Source organism: Marmota marmota, unplaced genomic scaffold (assembly GCF_001458135.2).
Source record: "Marmota marmota marmota unplaced genomic scaffold, marMar, whole genome shotgun sequence".
NCBI classification, from domain to species: domain Eukaryota; kingdom Metazoa; phylum Chordata; class Mammalia; order Rodentia; family Sciuridae; genus Marmota; species Marmota marmota.
This window is the reverse complement of record NW_026000016.1, coordinates 23,005,445-23,028,377: the sequence shown is the minus strand read 5'-3', so window position 1 is coordinate 23,028,377 and position 22,933 is coordinate 23,005,445. Positions and strand designations below refer to the sequence as shown.

Genomic DNA, 22,933 nt, shown 5'->3' with positions numbered 1-22,933 from the left:
CCCTCCCTTCCTCCCTCCCCCTCCCCTCTTCCTGATTGCCATGTCCTGAGCTGCCTTCATCCTCCACACCCTTCTGCCATAATGTTCTGTCTCTCAAGCCCAGAGCAATGAAGTTGCCATGTATAGAATAAGTCCTCTAAAACTATGAATACCAAATAAACTTGTCCTTCTCTAAAACTGATCTTGTCAGGTCTTTTGGTCACAGTGATGAAAACTGACTAAAACACCAGGTCATGAAGGACGAAAAGCAGCATTAAGAAGTCTGAAACAGGGGCTGGGGTTGTGGCTCAGGGGTAGAGCACCAGCCTGGCATGTGTGAGGCATTGGGTTGGATTCCCAGCACCTCATAAAAACAAATAAAATAAAGGTATCGTGTCCATCTACAACTAAAAAGTTAAAAAAAAAAAAAAAAAAAGATGTCTGATAGAGTCCACAAAAACCCACTCTATCCTTTTTCCTAGCAACGTAAGGTTGATTCCACTAAAATTTGAAGAAGAGACTGGGATGCTGATTTCCTGGGCATTCGGGTCTCTCATCCAGTCAGTGGAACAGGTATGGTTGTGACTGTGTGTCGTGACTGTTCCCATCAGAGTAGAAGTGGTTCTTGTAATTCATTTCTTAACATCAATAGACAAGAGAGATGCTCTTTAATTAAATCCTTTCTTTAACTTGATAAAGATGAAAACATCTTACACAAAGGTACCAAACTTTTGACTGTTTAACTCTCATAGAATGCTACTCTAATTCATGAGCAATACCTGATAAAAATTCGCAAATACAGGTAAAGCAACTGTTTACAGATTACCATGCTCACACACAAAAGCATGCCAATAATCCCAGATGACATGTGCAGGTCAATGCAACTTAATTATTAAATTCAAAGCTTTACTGTAAAATAAATCTGAAGAGAACTACAGTCACCAGCCAAACCTTTTACAAGGTGCCCAAGTGCCAGACAAGCAGAGAATAAAAAATATGGGGCAGACAGAATACAGCTCCATATGACAACAAACTTCAGGCTAAAATAACTTTCTTAAAATTATGAAGCCCAGGGCTGGGGTTGTAGCTCAGTGGTAGAGCGCTTTCCTAGCACATGTGAGGGACTGGGTTTGATCCTCAGTACCACATAAAAATAAATAAAATAAAGGAATTGTGTCCATCTATAATTAAAAATATATACATATTTTTAAAAAGATTATGAAACCCAGAAAAATAGTAACTACCTCTTTTCGCTTTTTAATCATTTCACTATAGCGCAGGACAAGATCTCAAGTCCTACTATGCTCACTTTAAAAATGAATGAATTAATGAATGAATGAATGTATGAAATCAGACTCAAGTTATGGTCAAGCTAAATCAGCTTTCCAAAACAGCTAGTGACCAGGGACTTAAAGTCACCCAAGAAACTACTGAAAATTTATTATACAATGATATATAAAATTTATATTATAATAATTCACATATTTTGTGAATATATAATTCATAAATTAACATTATTTTGAAAAAATCACAAAAATAAAAGTCATAAATGTACCTTGAAACTACAAAGCAAAGAATCTGGTTTTTAAGAGGCAGAGCTAGTTACACCAACAATGGTTACTGTGATATAAATGGATGGTTTACAAATCTAAACATGGGGCAAGTTTTGGATATTAATCATGAAAAGGGCTACCAGACCTCATTTCCCCTTCCATTGAAAGATGATAATGATAAAAGAAATTAGAAATAATCTCTGCCCACTCTGTGACTTGCAAAGTCTCACTATTAAATGCCAATCTCTGATGATGACTTCTTCATGGGGAGAGAAAAAGGTTAAATACAGAAAGAGAAGGAATTAAAAGAAAAAAAAAGACAGGAACAAAAATTTCTCTATTGCCAACAAAGCTATGCATGTCCACCTACATTAAAGGGACAGAAAATAAGAAATAATTAGTTCCCATGCAACAGACAGCCTTCAAGGTTTCTTTGCTAGGCTATCTGGAAAAGATAAAAAGACAACAGAAATTGTGTTCTTAATCATTCTCTTTCCCTCAAATTATGGCAGTCATTTTCAAAGGTTGTTGATTTTACTGGGCGTGGTGACACACACTTGTAATTCCAGTGGCTTGGGAGGCTAAGACAGGATTATCTCGAGTTCAAAGCCAGCCTCAGCAAAACTGAGGTGCTAAGCAACTCAGTGAGGTCTGACTCTACATAAACACAAAATAGGGCTCAGGATGTGGCTGTGGCCAAGTGCCCCTGAGTTAAATCCCTAGTACCTCCCATTCCCCCCCAAATTAGATCTTAGGATCAAGTTAGACAAAAATGTGCTGGGAAGTAATATTGGCCAAATTATATTATTATGTAACAACAAATCCCATCAATATGTACAACTATAATTGCACCAATAAAAAATGTGGGGGGAAAACATGGAGCCTCATAGATCATCTTGGGAGTGTTGCCCTTAGAAAAGATTAAGGTAATTCTCATGGAACCCCTTGATTATATGTCACAGGAGAGTTCTTATAACACCACAGTTTTAGCCCCTCCCATTTGCTCTTTGGCTTCCTGTCTGGCAAGGTGATCTCTCACTACCCAGCATGCAACCACCAGGGTGATGCCATTTGCCCTGAAGCCCTCACCAGAGTTGAGCAGAAACTTGCTCCACACTCCAGAACTGTGAGATAATAAAGCTCTTTTTAATATAAAGTTGTCTGCCTCTAGCATTTTGTTAATAGTAACAGAAAACAACCTCTTATCCATTTGATATCTCATTTAATAGAATAGAGCTTAATTATTTCATTGTTTTTGCATTCAATGCACTGCAGTGTGTTGCTTGGTAAAGTATAATCAAGTCTGGGCACGATAACATACAGCACACACCTGTAATCCCAGAGACTCAGGAGATTAAGGCAGGAGGATCACAAGTTTGAGGACAGCCTCAGCAACTCAGGGAGGCACTAAGCAACTTAGTGAAACCCTGCCTCAGAATAAAAAATTTAAAAAATAAATTTTAAAGGGAGCGGGTTGGGGATGGAGTCCAGTGGTAAAAGCATCTCTGGGTTCAAATCTCCAGTACCAAATAAATAAAATAAGTATAATGAAAGGGTCATTTTGAGGTCTCTTCAAAGGGTTCAAAGGGGAATGCTCAAAGATCCTTGAGACACCCTTTCTAAAACTTAAGTGAGGGTTTGAAATTCAAGATTCCTGATTCTACATCTGGTTCAGCTCAAAAGAAAAATCAAAATATGCAAAGTCACCAAGTACAGAGTACTCTAGGCATTAATCTCTCTTATAATGAGGAGGTCTATGGATTTTAAGAGGATTAGCTACAATTAAATATTCTCTCAAACTTTCCTTTTTTAAAAAATATTTATTTTTAGTTTTAGGTGGACACAATATGTTTATTTTATTTTTATGTGGTGTTGAGGATCGAACCCAGCGGCCCACGCATGCCAGGCAAGAGCACTACCACTTGAGCCACATCCCCAGCCCTCTCAAACTTTCCTTTTAATGACTGAGAATTAGATATGGAATAATTTAAACATCAAAGATAATTCTAAACCCAACAAATGGCAAGAATTTAATATATAATTCTCACATCCATCCACAGTCATTTTCTGTTCCAATTCTAGTCAAGAACTTCATATAAGTTCTTGTGGGTGAATGAAAGATAAGAAAAGGAGACTAAGGGAAATGAAGAAAAAGGAGACTAAGAGAAATGAAGAATGAGGAAATGAGAATAAGGGAATGAGAATTTGGCCCTAACCCATCCATTGTAGGTAAAGAATACACACATATGTATTCTCCCTTGGGAGAACTGAGACATTAGTCACACAAATCATTTTCCTCACAACTTAATTTTTTCATGAACCCTAACTTAGAAAGTTAACTACACTGTGCTGAAAATTGAGGCTTTGAGATATAACAGGTAGGGCATAGGAATTGAAAGCCTGACCCAGTAGCTCCCAATCTTTTCAACAGATAGAGGTCCTTTTATTTTATTAACTAACCCTCTTGAACTTGACATTTAGAGTGAATCTATCCAAAGAAACTGTATTCATGATTAATCTTTGTTCTTTCACAAGTAATCAAAGACAGCTTAGTTTTTAAGATAATAGATATCACAGTAATGTATTGCTCATTTAGTGGTCTAAAATACTGAAAATTAACTCAGGTCTACTTCCTGTGAGTACTAAGTTGAACTCCTCTACTCAGAACAGAATTATATTATTTACAAAGGAAAAGGAAATTCACACATATTATACAAGCTAACTCTGTTAATAAAAATTCTAAACGATGGGTTTAACACATTGTTTCTCTAATTCTACTTTAATGTCAACTTAAGAAATTAATAAAATGTCTTTACCAAATTGTGAGCTCTTTAGAGCCAGAATGGTGTCTATGTAACCTTTATAAAATAAAATGTGAATTCAGGCTCACAGTAAAATTCAAACTTTCACTGAACTACATTTGTATTTCTCACTTATTCCTCCAAAACTACTGGCTTTCTTCATGTTGCCAAAATAATTTTAAGTACCACATCATATTCAAACAAGTATGATACTATCCCAGAGCATTTATTGACATGTGGAAATGGACAGCCAGATTTCTTTAGTGCAATCATTCACTATTGGTTTCCATTTTAACTCCTGATTCTATCACTGTTTAACATTTCTTCTTAATGTTTACTATTTCTGCCTTCATTTAGGAACTGAATGCTTGTCTCATAGCCTCCAGTAGTTGCCTTTTCAAACCATGATTAGCTTTCAAGTACAGCTTTGCTTATATTATCCCTCTTGGTCAAAAAATTCACACTAATCTCTGGAACCCACAGATCTCAAAGGTCCTTCTTGATCTGATTTACCTTTCTGAATTTATTCTCTCAGGTGAAACTTCTTCCTGATCTACAAACATGTCTCATTCTTCCCACTTTTGCACTTATATGGTATACCCCAGGCCATATATGCCTTTATCCCTCATCTTGCTTGCTATCTTTTATCTGCCTTTTGAGAGCTGGATTAAAAAGCCACTTTGTCATTTTGCCACATTCCCTGTTGTTCAAGTGAGAAGAAAGTTCATCTCTTTTTATACCACACAGCAATTTGTCTATCTGTAGATATGATTTTTCCCTCTGGTGTATGACTGTGTCTTATTTCCCCTATAAGAATAGAAGATTCTTAAGGAAACACTTGTGTCTAATTTCCCTTTGCATACAGATGCATTCCAATGATAGCTGAATTAACTTTCAATGAAAACCCCCATAAAATATGTCTTTACCAGGAAGTAAGGACAAAAGAGGAGGTTGGAGAAAAAAGTGAAAAATTTCTACTTCTATCTTTTATTTCTCTAAATAAGTTAACCTGCACCACAAAATCTTCTTTTTTTTCAAACATTAGCTATTTTAATAGTTCGAGAATACTTCTGCCCTTGCCTCATTTAATTCCCATAATGAAATGATTCCCTGATAGTATTCTCACTATCCTTATCATATCTATAAAGAAACAGCTTTAGAGGCAGCAACCTGCTAACAGAGACAAAACTGCAGACTTTTGACTTCAAATTCAAGTTATTTCCACTATCATGAGAAATAACTTAAATTTTTGCTAAAAACCACAAAACTAAAAGTTTTTTTCTCTCCTTACTTACCCTAAAATGACTTCACTCAAAAGCCTTTTTAAGATCTTGAATTTAAAGGCAGAGAAATGTAATAAAAAAGTTATCAGCCTTTAGCAGATCCAATCCCTTTTATGCTTCCCTTTCAAGGTTTTGTCTGACTTTAGAAAAGTCCCATCTCTCCATGTCCCTAACTGGAAACTGGAAATGACAGTAGACATTTTAATCTTGCATACTGTGAAAACTGTGGTGGATAAATGAAGAAGACTGTGGAAGAAGTATGAGAATGAAGCAGGACATGATGGCACCCTCAAAAAAAGGGCATCCCACCCACCCAATCCCTAAACCTGTTTACTCATTTAATCCTGATGAGCAACTAGATCTCATCTGTTTCAAAACTATTATTTCTCTAGTAAGATTAGTTCATTTAAGAAACCTAAAAATGAAAGCAAAAAATACCATCCAAGGTTATCTTTGCAATGAATCTTTTCCAGATACAAATTTATATAATTTCATAAAAGCCATATTAACAATGTACCCCAAATACAGTGTATCAAAAACCAAATTTGTTATTCACCATAAATACTTCCTCTACAGCCATTTCCCACTCATTTCCTCTCTACTCTGGTTAATGGTACCATCTTCACCAGTGGCCCAAATTGTTACACGTAGTTGTCATCTCAAAATATTCTCTCTTTCTTGGCATTACATCTTATTGACATGGTAAGAAGAAACTGACTGAGGATGCATGCAAAAGGCTAGAACAATGCCTTCACAGACAGAGGAGGCACAACGTAAAATTTGGTCACTTCCTCTTCACTCTGTTCCTTTTCTCTCTCTACCATGTCACCAATATCATCACAATTGGTTTTCATGATGTAACTTGGCAGTGGAACCAGTCCATCACACTTATCCTAAAACACAAACCTGATCATATCAAACATTCATTGAACACTCTTCAATGACTCTTTATGATAAAATTCATACTACTACTCGGCAAGAACAATAGCCCTTCACAACCTTTCCAGTCGTTTCTTTAGGGATTCACACCATATAATTTTTCAGGGCCAAACCACAACATAGTTTATCTGTTGTTTCCCAACTGTTCCACATTCTCATGTATCCAAGTCTTTCTAAAATGCTTTATCACTGATGAGGTCTAATCCTTTTTCAAATAACAGCTCAAACATCTTATCCTCAAAGCTTTCCCTTGCTCTAGAATTTTCTTTGGTATGCCAAAAGCCTTTCTTCATACTCCATTCACAGACTGCATCCTAATTTTGCTGGCCTTCTTTCTAGCTAGCTCCAGCCCAGTTATGAAGTTGTGGAAGGGAAGGGATAGACTTTATCATGTTAGTATCATTCCAGTGCCTACCACAGAACTTATATCCAAAACCTGTTAGCTGATGGCATTTTTCTGTGACAGAAGCATGATACTGCTCCCATGAATATCATCAATCTAAAAGACCGGAAAATAAGATTACTATTATACACAAACTATTTCTAGAAACTTCTTGAGATTTTAAAATCCAATTAATTCCAAACACATTACCAAGAGTTTAAATAATTCTGACAATAAAAGTCACGTAAACACTCATACTGGAAGGAACATCAGACCAAGTTACCACTAAAGGAGAAAAAAAAAAAAAAGAATGAAGTCTCAATACTTATTATAAAATCTGATAAAAATTTTAATCACAAGGAAACATCTTTGACTATGCTCTCATTGACAAAAAATAGAAAAATAAATCTAACAAAAGTTGTCTTTTAGCTAATGGTATTTTAAGGTTTTCCTTCTGGAAAGCTATGCTTCATCTAGGCTGAGTAGAACAAAAGCAGAATAATCTTGCTAGCTATGTATATCATTTTCTTTTAAAAAAATGTATTTAAAAAATATTCCCATTTCTAAATGATTTAAGCCTTTTACAAAATAAAACACTGTGCGAATTTATCTCCAACAATCATCATAAGGACTGACAATGCAGTTTTACATAACCCATAACTATTATCTACAAAAACTTAAAGATGTACATGATAAATAATACAAATGAAATTATCAGTCTGAACAGTACAATTGTTTAAAATGGAATCGATTTCCATTGGAGAAAAGATAGACTGTAGCATTTGGTCTAAAAGGAAGAGCACTAATTCAGCTCTTTTTCAAAAATGTTAGTACATGTGATGTTTTTTTAAATTCCAAATATAACTCACTGTATTTAGCACCTCCTGTACTTTCCAGTATATTAGATAATTGCACACCATGTTAAAAACAAAATAAAGGAAAACATTCTGCCACCCACCCTTTTCATAAAAAATGATCTCTCTCTCTCTCTCTCTCTCTCTCTCACACACACACACACACACACCATCTTGTAAAGGTCTGAACAATTAGACTCAAAGGAAGACGCTTTTCCTTAACTTAAAAGAAATTGAGGATTTAGAGGACTTGGGAGATGGGAGAGGGGAAGAGGAAAGTAGGATTGTGTGATTGTTGGTTTTGCCAAGAAAAATGGATAATTTTCATATCCTCCTCTAAAGAACCATACAGGAAGGCACCTTCGTGGCAGTGGGCCTAAACTCTACATTAATCAGAAAAACACCTTTGTAGGGGAAGGAGTGGTTGCATTTATACACTGAGCTTCAGCAAAAGATTTTGTTTTAACAAAGGTGTCCACAACTTTTAAAAGTCTGAAAATCACAATGACAGTAGTTAATATTAACAACACTTAAAATAAAACAAAAACAAGCATTAAATACTGGAAAATGGTTTTTAAAAAAGTGGTAAAACATTAAAAAATAAGCAAGACTGATGACTGTAGTTGCTTTTCTTTTATGAAATAATATATTCTTTTGTTTCTGATCAGTTTTATTGGGCTATTTGTTTAGGGAAAAGACATGCAAATTAAGCTTTTTCAACTTGGTTTTGGCCAAAAAAGGACAGTAGACAATTTCAGCAGGGAATTGGCTGGGAACCCAATGCAAACAGCTTTGGCAGCGGGAGATATGAGCATACTGAGAAGTGATATTATTTGGTGTTTAGTGAATGGGAGGGAATCTAAATAATAATACTGCAGTAAGAAACATACATGTTCTACTTTAATCTGCACAAGAAACTATAACCCTTTCCAAGGACACTCTTGCTGATTCTTAACATCAACCTCTTTCCATGTTCTTACTTCTGGGGCCAGTTAATACCATAAAAAATAAGAAATTAATGTTTAAAGTAATTTATGAAAACAGGGATTTCTTATTTAGAACACTATTTAGACTATTTAGAACACTGACCATTATAATGTTTTGCTTTCTCCAGTGGAAAAAACTAAAGAATCAAAAGCTTGTTTGCCAGTGACTTGATCCACAATGCAGAGATGTTTAACATGGACGAGCTCCTCCCACCATTATCTTCCTCTATTTTTTTGGGGGGGAGGGGTGGGGGTAGAAGGGATTGAACCAAGGGGGCACTTAACCACTGAGCCACATCCCCAACCCCTTTTATGTTTTATTTAGAGACAAGAGTCTCACTAAGTTACTTAGGGCCTTGCTAGGTTGCTGAGACTGGCTTTGAACTTGCAATCCTCCTGCCTCAGGCTCCTAAACCACTGGGATTACAGGCACGTGCCAACCCCATTATCTCTGTTTCCTTAGTCCCTAGTATTATTGGTTGAGACTGTGACAGAAAAGAGAGTATCAAAGTCATCTAAGAAGAACTCTATTAATTTTTTTTTTCTTTTTGGCAGTCCAAAATGCTTCTGTAGCTAGTGAAATGATGGGTGAGTCTCCTGTTTTGCCAATCTTTCTATATGTGAAACACTGTTTCTTAATGAGTTTACAAGAGAATATAACTGAGCCAGGCCTGTAATCCCAGCAACTCTGGAGGCCAAAGCAGGAGGATCCCAAATTCAAAGCCAGCTTCAACATCTTAGACCCTAAGCAACTCAGGGAGACCCCATCTCAAAATTTAAAAAAAAGAAAAATTTAAAAGGCCTGGGATAAGGCTCAGTGATTAAACTTCTCTGGGTTCAATCCCCAGAGAATAAATTAAATTTTAATGAAAGAATGTAATTGAGTCTTTTCACATTAAGACAATTACAAAGGATCAGCATTATTATCATTTGCACTTTGAAAGCAAACTATGAGACTATTCACTGATAAAAACAATCCTTTCCATTTGGTTAAAAAAAAATAACAAGATGAACATTCTTTTGAACTATGCTAAACAATATTTAATTCCTAATATCAATCTGAAGACTCAGAAATAAAAATAATGGTAGTCTGTGTCAAACATGGATAAGATAAATATTATCATACTTATATTTTCTGAACTGTGGAATTGACCTATTTAATAAAATATTAAGAATCACAACTATAGCTTCTTCCCTATGGTAAAACTAAGGTGAATAAAAGCAATTCTATACTTTCTATAGATAAAATAAAATACTGATGCCTTCAAGAAAAGCAGTGACTTATCAAGAGAGAATACAGACTTTCCTATGCTCTTTTCAATAACTAGAATCAGAATGAGTTCCAGTGGTTTATTTCCTCAAAATAAATAAAACATGATAAGGTACAAGTTACCTATAGATATTGATTTCCTCTCAAAAGAAGATCTAATTTAACTTATGTACAGGAAGAACAACATTAAAGTTTCTGTAAGATCCCAAAATTCTTGCTCTAAATGTCACATGTGAAGTAGACTAACACACGAACTAAATGTTTAAATCCCCTTTTTGGAATAAGGCAAGGTATAAATATAACCTATTTATAATAGATTTTAAAATTTTATACCTTCCACAAAATATCGAATTTTCATCTGAATAACTCTTCCTATTAAAAGACATAAATTCTGCTCATAACGGAGTTATATGATTAGAATCATTACTGAACACACAATACTGGAAAGAGTAATCATTTGCATTGTTCTTATAATGTAACATTTATTTCTCAAATTATAAAATCTATTTTCCCCAAAGAAATAAGCACACCCTGGTGTATTTCTTTTTATTTCATAAACCAAACAAAACTGAGCTTATCCCTGACACAAATACCTAAGGTTTTTAAGTGAATTATTCATAAACATCTTCTAAGCAATAGGCAGCATCAGAAGAAACAATTCCCGGCTTGTACCACCGGAGGGCACTCCTCAAACTTCAAATAACTTTTGGAATTAGGTTTTAATCTCCAAGGAAGGAGAACTTGCTCTACTTGTAGTTCATGGGCTCAGTAGTGGCTTAAAAAATGTGTTTCAGAAAAAGTGTGTTTCCTCATAAAAAAGTAAATAAAAAAAAAAAGATAAATATGCATTATTCTTTCCTACTGTATGACCTCATGTTCTAGCAATAAAAATTGAATTGTTACAGCAGGAGACACCAAACTAAATAACTTCATATGTGAAGGTTAAAAACTAAGTAAACTCAAAGGATCATCCTTCTGGACTATTACTGTCAACACGTAAGTTCACATTTTTGTAGAAAATAAAAGAAATTCAAGAATTACTTGAAATAAATATATCATTTAAAGGCTGACAAAAAGATTTGCTTCAACGTATCCAAAGCACTTCAGTTTAAGAACACAAGGAAAGTACAGATACCTTACCTGCTTCCTGTGAATTTAACACTTCTAAGGCATGCATCATGGCACTTGCGAAGACATTGGCATCCTCTTTGCTGCCAAAGTTGAGACCATACACCTGCCTGGCATCTCGCCATTGGTGGAAGGTTTGTGTAGCCTGATTGTACTTCAACCCTTTAGGAATGGCACAATTTATCACAACCTAAAAGACAATAATTATTTATAAAGATCAAGCTAATAACTGGCAAAATCAAGGAGATAGACAAATCCTAACTACATACTCACTCAAATTTATTCCTAATATACCTTGTCAAAAATAGTTAAACAGAAATCAAGAGTCAAAGCAGTTTGCAGTTCTAAGTCTGACAGAAGTTACTCCATCTGATGGTTAAAAAATAAATCAACAAAACAGCCGGGTGTGGTGGCCCACATCCAGCAGCTTGGGAGGGTGAGGCAGGAGGATCCAGAGTTCAAAACAAGTCTCAGCAACAGCGAGAAACTAAGCAACTTAGTGAGACCCTGTCTCTAAATAAAATACAAAAAAAGGGCTGGGGATGTGGCTCCGTGGTTGAGTGCCCCCTGGGTTCTATCCCTGGTACCGCCCCAAAATATATATATACATACATATATATGTATATATCAGCAAAACAAAAGCACATCTGTTCCTCTCATTAAATAAGTTATAAATTCTATTTTTGTTTACTGAAGTAATATAAACACATAAATAGAATACTAACACCAGAAAGGCCTTAAAGACTCCTGCCCAACCCCAAAAGGGCACTAATCACATTTCAATATTATGTACTAGTTTTGCAGGTTTTTTGATTTTATACAAGAATAGTTACACATTATGTTTGATAAATGTATCTGCGTTTTCTTTAAAATAACCTTTATAAGAACCACCCATTTGTTGCATGCAGTTAAGCTTCATTCATTTTCATTGCTTTATGTGGTATTCCTTTGTATAAGTTGTGTTTATTTACTCATTTGCCCATTAATGAACATTTGGACTATTTGTAGTTTGGGGTTACTACAAACAATGATATTATGAACATTCTACTAAATGTCTTTTGGTATACACTAACATACATTTTTGATGGGTATATACCCAGAGGTAGAATTAGCACAGGCCATATGCATGTTCAACTTGAGTAGAAAACTCCAAGTAGCTTTCTAAATTGGTTGTTATCAATTCACTCTCACAGCCACATACAACAGTTTGTGCTACTCAACATGCCACACAGTATCACAACTGGTAACGGTGGTTTTTATTTTAATAATTCTTTTTTTTTTTTTTTTCAGTTTTTAATGGACACAACATCTTTATTTTATTTTTATGTGGTGCTGAGGATCAAACCTAGCGCCCCGCACATGCCAGGCAAGCACGTTACAGCTTGAGCCACATCCCCAGCCCCACTTTATTTTAGCAATTCTGAGGTACAACTATTTTATTATTATGTTTTAGCCTGTGCTTCCCTGATTATTAATGAGGTACTTTCCCTGTACTATCAAGATATCTTCTTTTGTGAATACTTGCTTAAATTAATAAATCTCTGGCCCATTTTTCTCCTGAGTTGTCCATCTTTTCCTTCATTGATTTGTACATGCATTTTGTACATTCTGCATTGTGGTAAATTATCTCTTTCCATTCCATGACTTACCTTTTCACCCTTAGAAGTGTGTTGATGAACAGAAGTTATTCACTTCTATTCAGTTCAAATTAATGATCTTTTCCTTTATATTATTAATACTTGTTTATGTCCTGTTAGGAAATGTTTCTCAATCCCAAGGTCATAAAAAGGTAATGCCAGGGGCTGGGGATGTGGCTCAAGCAGTAGCGCGCTTGCCTGGCATGTGTGCGGCCCGGGTTCGATCCTCAGCACCACATACAAACAAAGATGTTGTGTCCGCCGAAAACTAAAAAATAAATATTAAAATTCTCTCTCTCTCTCTTTAAAAAAAAAAAAAAAAAAAGGTAATGCCAACTTATATAAGCTCTATTGTTTTACCTTTCACATTTGCATCCCAATCCAACTGGAATTGATTTATGCCTATGATGTGATATAGGGTTCAAGTTCCTATTTGTTTCAATATGGCTGTCCAGTTGATTCAATTCATCTGTAACTGTGCTGCAGGCTTAATTTTTTTCATAAATCAAGTGTCCTTATGACTCTATTTTGCCCTAATGGTCAATATGCCTAACTTTTTGCCAACACAATAGTGCCTAATGCCACTTCAAAAGCCACTGCAGTTTGTTCTCTTATTTCATTCCTTAATATTACTTTGGCTATTGTCAGTTTTTCATGTAAAGCTATCATTCATACTCTGGTTGTCAATTTCCACCAATAATTTTTGGGATTTTGATTGAGATAGAACTGATCAATCTATAATACCTTAAAATTAATCTAACTGATGAATATCATATACCACCCTCTAATTATTTTGTATTTAATGCTTGATAGGGGTCTTGAACACTTTTTATTAATTTTTTTAGGTATCTGATAAATTATAACCTGAGGATTTTTACATAATGATAATGTACCCGGCTTTGTTAAAATATTTATTAATTCTAATCTATTATTAACCTAATATATTTATAAATTCTAACTATTTTAATCTACTATTAATCCTAATGATTATATTCAGGTCCCCCCCCCCACAATTATATAACCATGTCATCCAAAATAAACATCAGCTTTATTTCTTCCTTTCCAACTCTTATATATTTTAATTCTTTTTCTTACCTTCATACACTGACTAGGAACTGAAATCCAACGCTGAAAAGGCATAGTGATATCAAGTATCTTTTCCTCTGAACTGATATTAGAGGGGAAACTTTCTCAAATTCACCCTTAAATATAATCTTTCACATAATACTTTTATACATAATTTTAATCAGACTTGGGAAGTACTCTGATTCCTTGAAAGCTATGAGTTTTCATCATGACTGCATGTTATCAAGAGTTTTTTTGACATCTCTTGAGATGCCCATGTGTTTGGCTTTTCTTTTTTACTTGGCTTTACTTGCCTATTCTTTAATTCCTTTTGGGGGGAGGGGCTGGGGGGGAGATACTGTGGATTGAACCCAGGACCTCATGCATGCTCGTAAGCACTCTAACCACTAAACTGCATCCCCAGTTCCATATGACAGCTTATTGTTTCTCAAAAGTTTTTTTTCACAGACTTCTCTTAAAGAGTTTAAGCTATAAGTACTTTACAGTGGTTAACATGATGGATACCCACACACACACACACACACACACACACACACAGAGTTTTCTTTGTATTTATCAAACTTAAGTTTTATAGCATTTCTAAGCTGCTGTTCTTTCATCACTTTTAAAATTTTTGTTCATTGTCCCTTGGATTATTGTTTCAGTCTTATTCTTTCCTCTTCTCCTGGGACCCTATACATATATTATACATTTTCTCAGTAGTCCATAAGTATCTTAATTAGTCCATAAGTATCTTTTTAATGTATCCCATCTTTGCTTAGATGCCTTGCCTTCAGTCTAAATAGTTCCTTTTGACCTATATTCCAGTTCACCAATTATTTTGAATCTTTTCTAATTTGTTGTAAACCCCATCTATCACTGAGTTGTTTAACAGCAGGCATCTCTCAACCATGATGGATTTTGCCCCAGCTGGACTCTGTAGCTCTGAGTGAAATTCAGGTGTAGCCTCCAATCTGAGAAAGTCACCCAACCCAGCAGGTGTCATGCTGGCAATCACAGGAAACCACTAAGCCTGTCTTGGGAGAAGAACCAGGCCCAGAAGGGGGTGGGAGAATGGAAAGCACAATTTGTGGCTCTGTAAAACCAGCTGCTACTTCCAAACCTAGAGTCCACACAATGATTTCTTTGTGAGTTTGCTTCCTGGCCTCAGAATTCAAGTGAAAGTTTTAGAGCTAGCCTCTACCTTCTGGAGTTGGATTTTCAGGAACCAACTGACTTCTGGAATTGTCTTGGGAGGATAGGTGGGGAACAGGTCACTAATGTCTCACCTGAATAGCTTGTGTTTTATAAGCTACTGGGTATTATGCTGAGGTGAGTCTTTTTTTTTAATACTGTATTTTTGTATGCATTTTGCAAAGTGATATTAACTGTTTTTATATAAGAAAAAACTCCTGGGCAATTCTGTTGCAAGGGTCTGATTTTATTTTGAAATGCAAGTTTACATGAAATTTTGTATTTAGTTATGATTACTGATTGTCTGATTTTAAATTGTTGCCTTCTGGGACATCTTGTTAAAAAAAAAAAAAAGGCATTTCTGATAATACCATTAACTAGATTACCCAGTAGGTCTATTCTATGATTGTTCTTTTTGTCTCTTTGTATGCCTGGTTATTTTGATAAAGTGTCAGACACTGGGTATAGTCAAATATATAGAAATTTTGAGCCCTACAATGATGTTAAAATTTTTTCAGAGAGACTCACATTTGCTTCTGGCAGGCAGCTCAGAAAACTAACAGATTCAAATTATCTTTATCTATACAGTGATTGAAATAATTAGTGCTTGTAAAGGTCAGTCTAATTCTAAATCAAACTTCTTCCTACAGTATGGGCTTCTGGGTTCATGACCTGAGAGAATACTAAGACAATCCCTCCACTTCATTAGCAGAGCCTAAACTCTAATTTTGGTTATATTTGACCCAGATGTCAATCTTCCAAAACTCTGCTTGTATCCTCAGTCCCCTTTTTCAAAACTTACATTATGTCTCTAGGAGAACAGAGATCTTAGCCAGAAGAAAGCAGGGCTTACTTCTCTGGCTCTTTATTCTGTCAGATCACGGACCAATAATTTTTCACTGCCAGATAAACTCTCCAAATAGATTTTTTTTTCTTTTTAATATTCTATGCCTTTGCTTTAGTACTCAGACAGGTTCTACCTAAATTAACTTCCCCATCAATTCCCAAGCTTGAATTTATTTTTAAATCATAATAATCTCTTGAAGATATTATGTTAAGTAAAATAAGCCAGACACAAAAGGACAAATATGGTATATTTCCATTTATACTAATTACCTAGAAGAGTCAAATTTATAAAGACAGAATAAGTAGTTACTAGGGGCTGGAGGAGGGGAAAATGCAATGCTATTACTTAATAGACAACAGTATTTCAGTCTGAGGTGATAAAAAAAAGTTGGGAGATGGTTGGTGGTGATGGCTGCTCAACAATGTGAATGTACTTAATGCCATGAACACTTAAAAATGGTTAAGATAGTAATTTTAATGTTATGTATATTTTGTCACAATAAAAAATATATAGTGACCTCTTACTGAGTGGTTTTTATAAATACAGAGATGAGACCACAAATCCTTAGCTACTAGAAACCCAAAGCCACCATAATTTCATAGTATTGGAAAATAATCCCATTATATGGCAAATTTATATTCCATTGGGTGAATAGCTTAAAAACAGCAGACAAGACAGAAAATAGGCTCTACTTAAGTTTTTAAATTTTCTGTATCCGAATGTGAGAAATAGGTAAAGACATTTTTTTGCTAGAATCAAGTTATATTAGGTAAATGGTTTAATTCTTCCAACATAAAAATGGTTTAATTTGAATCAGTTGTTTCATTCATCTAACCTTTAAGAAGTAATAACACTTAAGTAATCTTTAAAGAGGAAGTACATGTTTTCACTTAAAGATTTAAATGTCCATGAAGCATGTGATCATACTTCATCATAAACTTAAGCTCCATGCTTCTTCACACCCAGTGAGACTGACTCTGAATTGGTGATATATTCTGTCCTACATTTTTAGTCTGACCATAACAGAGTAAGCAGTGCAGCAAACACCTAGTTCCTTGAGACTTAGGTTAGTATTACTCTCGCCTATGAAGACCCATGACCCCTTTGCCAATCTTCTCTACACACTGGTGATTCTTTTATACTTCTGCTGTACTATGATTTGTATTTATCAAAACTGAAACATTTAACAGTATGTCTTTGCTTACAAACTTAACATTCACATTCTTTAATATTATCTTTCAAGGTCAGAAACTTTATATAAAACTTAGGTATTGCACCTAGACATATTAAGTACTTAATAAACATTAAACAGAAAATGAAATAATCTGAATATATTCCATTTTACAAATAAATGGTGGGTGGCTTTTTAAACAGTGATTACTACAGAAAAACTGGATGTTTTTAGTAAATTATAACAATGTGCTTCCACTGGCAACAACCATTAAGAGATGCAACAATGTACCTTGAAATGACAGGAAATCTATTATTCATTAGATTTATTCTCAGGTACATTATCATTTATTATTTTAGGTAGCATTCTTATAAAATTTTATTTTCTAATTGCTGATTGCTAGCTATACAAAAATGTTACTAATTTTTAAATACTGGTCTTGTATCTAATAACCCTGCTTAACAATCTTTCTAGTGTTTATAATTTATCTGCAGATACTTAGGATATTTTTTATACTGAGAATTACATCATTGATGAATAATAAGGCCAGCTGTCCCTTTCAATCCTTAAACTTTCTATTTCTTCATCTTTGAACTGCTAGGTTAACTAGAAGCTCCTCTGCAACACTAAATGAAAAGTGATTAAAGCTGAAACCTTAAATTTATTCACAGTTTAATGGAAATGCTTTCAACATTGCACAATCCAATAAAATATTTGCTGTACATTTATATTATCCACATTATCAGCTTAAAAAAACTTTTATGATTAATTGGCTGAGAATTATTATGAATTGATGTGAATTTTATCAAATTATCTTCCTGAATCTCTTGTTAAGCTGTGTCTATCTAAGGACAGTTTAGATGTCCCACGGTTTCTATATGTAGTAGCTTATCACTAAGGTCCAAGTATTATTTCCCAAATATTTCCTAGTGCTCATAATGACTTCATCTTACAGTCACAAATATTTAGAAGCATGATTTTTAATTTTCAATTTCTTTTATTTTTTTTGGATCGTGCTAGGGATCAAACCCAGGGACTTTCACCCACCAGGCAAGTAAGCTGTATCCCTGGCACTTCAAATATTTTAAGAAACACTTATTTGTCAAAATCCAAGTCACAGAACAGCTTAATTACAAATTTTTACTGTTTCATATAGAAATTTCCTGGCTTACTCAAACATTTTTCTACTTATTTTTAAATATTCATTTTCTTTTCTGTCAACATACTTTCAGGACGATTCATTAGTATTAACAAATGATCTATTCACTAACCCTTTACAGCTATTAATTCAGAATGCTGTATTAAAAAATGTTCATCAATTTCTACAAAGTTTTAATTACACAGTTTTCATTTTTTTCTTTGTAATAGCATCTTAGGCAGTATTTGACTTGTGTCTGATGCAATCCACCACCAAAACACGGGGCTGAAGGAAAGACAAAGAGGAAAAAAAAAAACACTTGATACTTCCTGAACTGCCAAAGGGATAGAGGGGGCTCTTGGTATAGAGACTGGGGAGACACCAAAGGAAGGCCATGCAACACAGCAGGGAAACTGGAGTACAAAGGGCAAGGAGAGAAACTAGGGAGGAGAAAGAAGAGAGGGGAAGGAAGAGTAACTAAGAAAAAAAGGTAGCATGAGAAGGTCGAAAAAGGGGCAGGTTGAGATAGTCTGTGTACTTCATCAGTAGATTCTGCCAATTTATTAAGTTGTTTTCTGTAGACTTGACTTTAGATGTGACAGTTTCTCTCCAGGAGTACACTGCATTTACTTTTATCAGTTGTCCCAACAGTTTCACATCTGTAACTGGTGTTTGTTAATAATTTCTCAGCTGGAGTTGTGAGAGTTAAGTTGTAGTTTCCATTTCTAAGGAAAGTTCCTAAACCAGGTCATACAGAAACAAACTCCTTTGCCTCCCTGCCCTGATAGCAAGGATTTGTCTTAGTCTTCTTTTTATGGGATGTAGTCTCCCTGAGAATCCCAGTTTTTTGCATAGATTTCAGTTTCACAGCCCAAATTTAATAGGCCCATAAACCTTACATATGCATATGACAAACCAAAGTCCCTAGCTTCTATGAACTAGTCCCTAGTTCATAATTTCCATCCTAAAACTCAAGGTACTACAGCATCTGTTAACACACTCTCCTACCACTGTGCTAGTGGCAAACCTAGAGATCTACCTTTTTTAAGTAACACCTCAACTGGGCATTGAAAATTTGTTTTATTTTTCCTGCATGTATAGCAGAACAATTTTTACATCTGTTGATTCCAACATCTTTGGAAAATAATTTTTTTCCAAAAGTATTTTATAAATCTAAAATAAAAGTTTTTGCTGCTATTGGTATATAGTTAATTCTAATAATACCCTATCTACCTTTCCCTCGAGCTATTGCTCCTGATCTCTTAGGGACCAAGAAATCACATAATCAGATAATCCAGTTAGTTTTTTTGGAAATACAGAGTAGAGAATTATCCCAGGTATGAATTGAAACCTTAATATCTACCATTTTTTTCCGTATCATATATAAATTTAACAATATTTTCTGTTTCTTAAATAGTCCTTCATTTTTGTTTGTTCTGATTTTACTTTAGATTACAAAAACTAGCTAGTTGGAAGGCAAGAAGATTGAATGAAGGTTTGTATAGGATTTAATTCCAAATCTTCATCTAAATTCAGGTTTTGTAAAAAGTAGAAAGGGTGAGGAGGCAAACCTATGTTCAGTTTTTCCCAGACAGTGTATTTTGATTAGTTTTTGAAGCACTACTTTTTTTTTAACTGAATATACTAAGTTTTTAGGTATATTAAATCATCTTAAAGTAAAAATATATCGATTCTTACCTGATGGTCCTGAATCTTCCTGCCCACCACTCTGAATGTATTGTTGCCTGTATGGTGATATATATGAACTCTGCTGAACCCAGTTGAGCCACCAGCTGGCACCCATTTCTTATTGGCATCATCATAAACCATCACAGCAGCTCTTGCCTGACAGATACTCTGTTCACTGTAAAAAAGAAAATATTCAAAAATAAGGTATTTATACTACACTAGGTGTCCAACATACCATGTAAGTCAGGATAAACCAACTTGACAGTCGATCAATTACTATGTGCTAGAAACAGCAGCGAACAGCTCAAGGGTGGAGTCTAGGGGGGAAGACAAACGAAAACATGAAATGTAATAAGGGACCAAAAAGAACAGACTAAGATGCACAAAGGAGCTGACAGATAAGCAACAGAAAAAATGTTTTCTTCTAAATGTGAATCTTATTCATTAATCTAAATGCAACTAAAATTTACAATTTATTAATCATCATTTAATATATGTTTATTACATACAGGTGACCTGTCTGTAATTACCTATTCTTTACTGACAAAATATCTTTATTATCAGATCACTTCAAGATCTGGAACAAACTCAAGTAAGCACTATCTGTCCCTTGAGACATGGGAGTCGCCACTAACAAGGAACAACGATGTGAGTAAATCCTTATTTCCTTTTGGGCAAGTTAATATCCTGTGCTTAAACATTTTTGTTTTCACTTTAAAAAGTGTAAAAGTAAAATGAGATGAATTCTAAGTATCCTATTAGGTTTTAATTTCTAACCTCCATAGATAAACAGAAAAAATAAAGGACCAATTCTATGAGGTAATCTTAAGTCCTAGTTCCACTGATGTCAATAATTAATTACCAAATGAGATTGAGATAAAATATAGAGGACTGGTCAATTTCATATTAAGCAACAGGTTTACCTTTCATATATGCTGTTTACTCTTGGGTGAGAAACTGATTCAAGTATTACCTTATTCCATGCCATTTTTTTTAATCAAATGCCAAAAGTGAACAACAAGAAAAGGCACGTTGACTATGCAGACTATTATTCCAATTAAAATAACGTGAGCTCTACATCAATAAGCCTTATGATATTTCCGAGGCTTATGCAGTAGTCAATGAAGATGCTCACAGGTGGCTCAGGAAACCCCTACCCTGGACAAAAGCACTACTCATTCTACCAATTTCAGTTTCAAGGATGTTAAACAAATCATAAGGGTTCTTCCCAAATATATTCAGAAACAAAAAGCCACCTTCACACTTTCCCCTTACTCATGCTTTTGTCAACCCATCTAAGACTGAATGCAGCTTTGCAGGAGGGGATTGTGTTTCACTCTTTTCCTGGATTTGATGACAAGATCATGGGAAACCTAAAGAGGTCAAAGCACTGACAAATAAATTGTGCCAGAACGACAAGGTGATAACTTCCCAGTTTCCCACTGAGGAAATTTTACAAAAACTAACTTGTAATAATATTGGCATAGCAAACCCAGTGGTACTGTCTAAAATTTTTTTGGTAAAATATCTCTGGAAATAGAAACATGCCAATGACTAAAGCTTGAATTATTTTTTTAAAGTTGATTAAAGGACATTTGACAGTTACAGCAGTTGAAATCTCTTCATCACTCACAAAGGAGATTCTTGCTAAGTGAGAACTTTTACATAATCCAATACAAAAATTACAGGAAACAAGGGAAGGCAAATTTCTTCTTACAGCTTACAACTTAAGTAACAAATTTACTAACAGTAAATAATAAGTTAATAAACCTGTAAGTTAATAAAGAACAAAATTTCCCAAAGTCAGTATTTTGGGGCCTACATTCTGTCACCTAATGTTCAAGAAATAATATACCTTTGAAAAGTCCCAATGAGATTATATAAACTAAAGTAATAGCTTATTTTATAAATTAGATGACTCTATTTCCCCCGCAAAAAAAGAGTGTTTTAAAAAAACAATAAAGTAAATCTAAAATCAAGGAAGCTAGATATAATGCTGCTCCAGAGTGGGTTGCTAGAGAAAGTCCAAATATTGAAATTGTATCACATGGTTTAATTGAACAGCTGAGGCAAGCACTTCATTAATCAAGCATATCCATATCAAAGGGTTCTAAGTTCACAAATTCAAACAAACCTGTGGTATATAAAAAATACTTTGTCACTGGTTCTAGGCACAAACCTGGATCAAAAGTATTCAGAAAAAAAAAAAAATTACAGTCACTGAACAAGTATAGAGCCCCCGTCATTAATCCCTAAACAAAATAAGAACAAGTTATACAGAATTTACATTGTATTGGGTATTATAAATAATCTAGAAATTGTTTGAAATATATGGGAGGATATACAGAGGTTCTGTGCAAATACTAAACCATTTTATGAAAAGAACTTACATATTTAGATTTTGGTATCCCCCAGGGGATCTTGGAACCCACCCCTTGAGGTTATTCAACGACAAAACTCTACATACAAACTGCTTAGTCAACAATCATCTGATTACTTCAATTTCCCTGAGAAAGCTATAACCACAGTAATAAGGACAACTCAAATGAACATATTCAGAAAGCCAAGAAAGGTCAAAAAAATGAAAGGAAAAAAATAGCTGATTAGTTTTCTGATGAACATAAAATCTTCAAGATGAGATGTCATGGATACAATCCAACTCTAAAAACAAAAAGTACTAGAAGCCAAAAATAAAAAAGTAAAAATAAGATCTGAGCACTTACATATTATTGGAGAAGTAGTAATAACCATGTGAGTATTTGGCAAGTTGTGAAAGGACAGGCTAAATCTAAATAACTCTATTCTAAAGATATCAGGCAAGCAGAGAAGCCTCGTGAAGGCCCAGTCCCTGAGGTTAATGACATTGCACTCCATCCTCCCCTACTTCTTCACAGCATCTGTTTCACCAGAGACAAGCATGCTGGGGTACATAAAAAAATACTTAGTCTTTGTCACTGGTTCCAGGAACAAATCTCAGAAAACCTTTGGACTCTCCTGATAATGGTCTCTGGTAAGAT

General features: G+C 34.6%; 1 protein-coding gene across 1 annotated transcript in view; it reads right to left on the bottom strand.

Moving 5' to 3' along the window:
- Positions 1-22,933, bottom strand: part of Enah (ENAH actin regulator) — a 147,567-nt gene that overhangs the window by 49,975 nt on the left and 74,659 nt on the right. The window contains exons 3-5 of the mRNA XM_048809785.1: positions 20,194-20,233; positions 19,926-20,091; positions 11,188-11,365 (exon numbers count right to left, since the gene is read on the bottom strand). Of these exons, the coding sequence (XP_048665742.1) occupies positions 11,188-11,365; positions 19,926-20,091; positions 20,194-20,233 (384 nt within the window). The remainder of the gene's footprint in view (positions 1-11,187; positions 11,366-19,925; positions 20,092-20,193; positions 20,234-22,933) is intronic.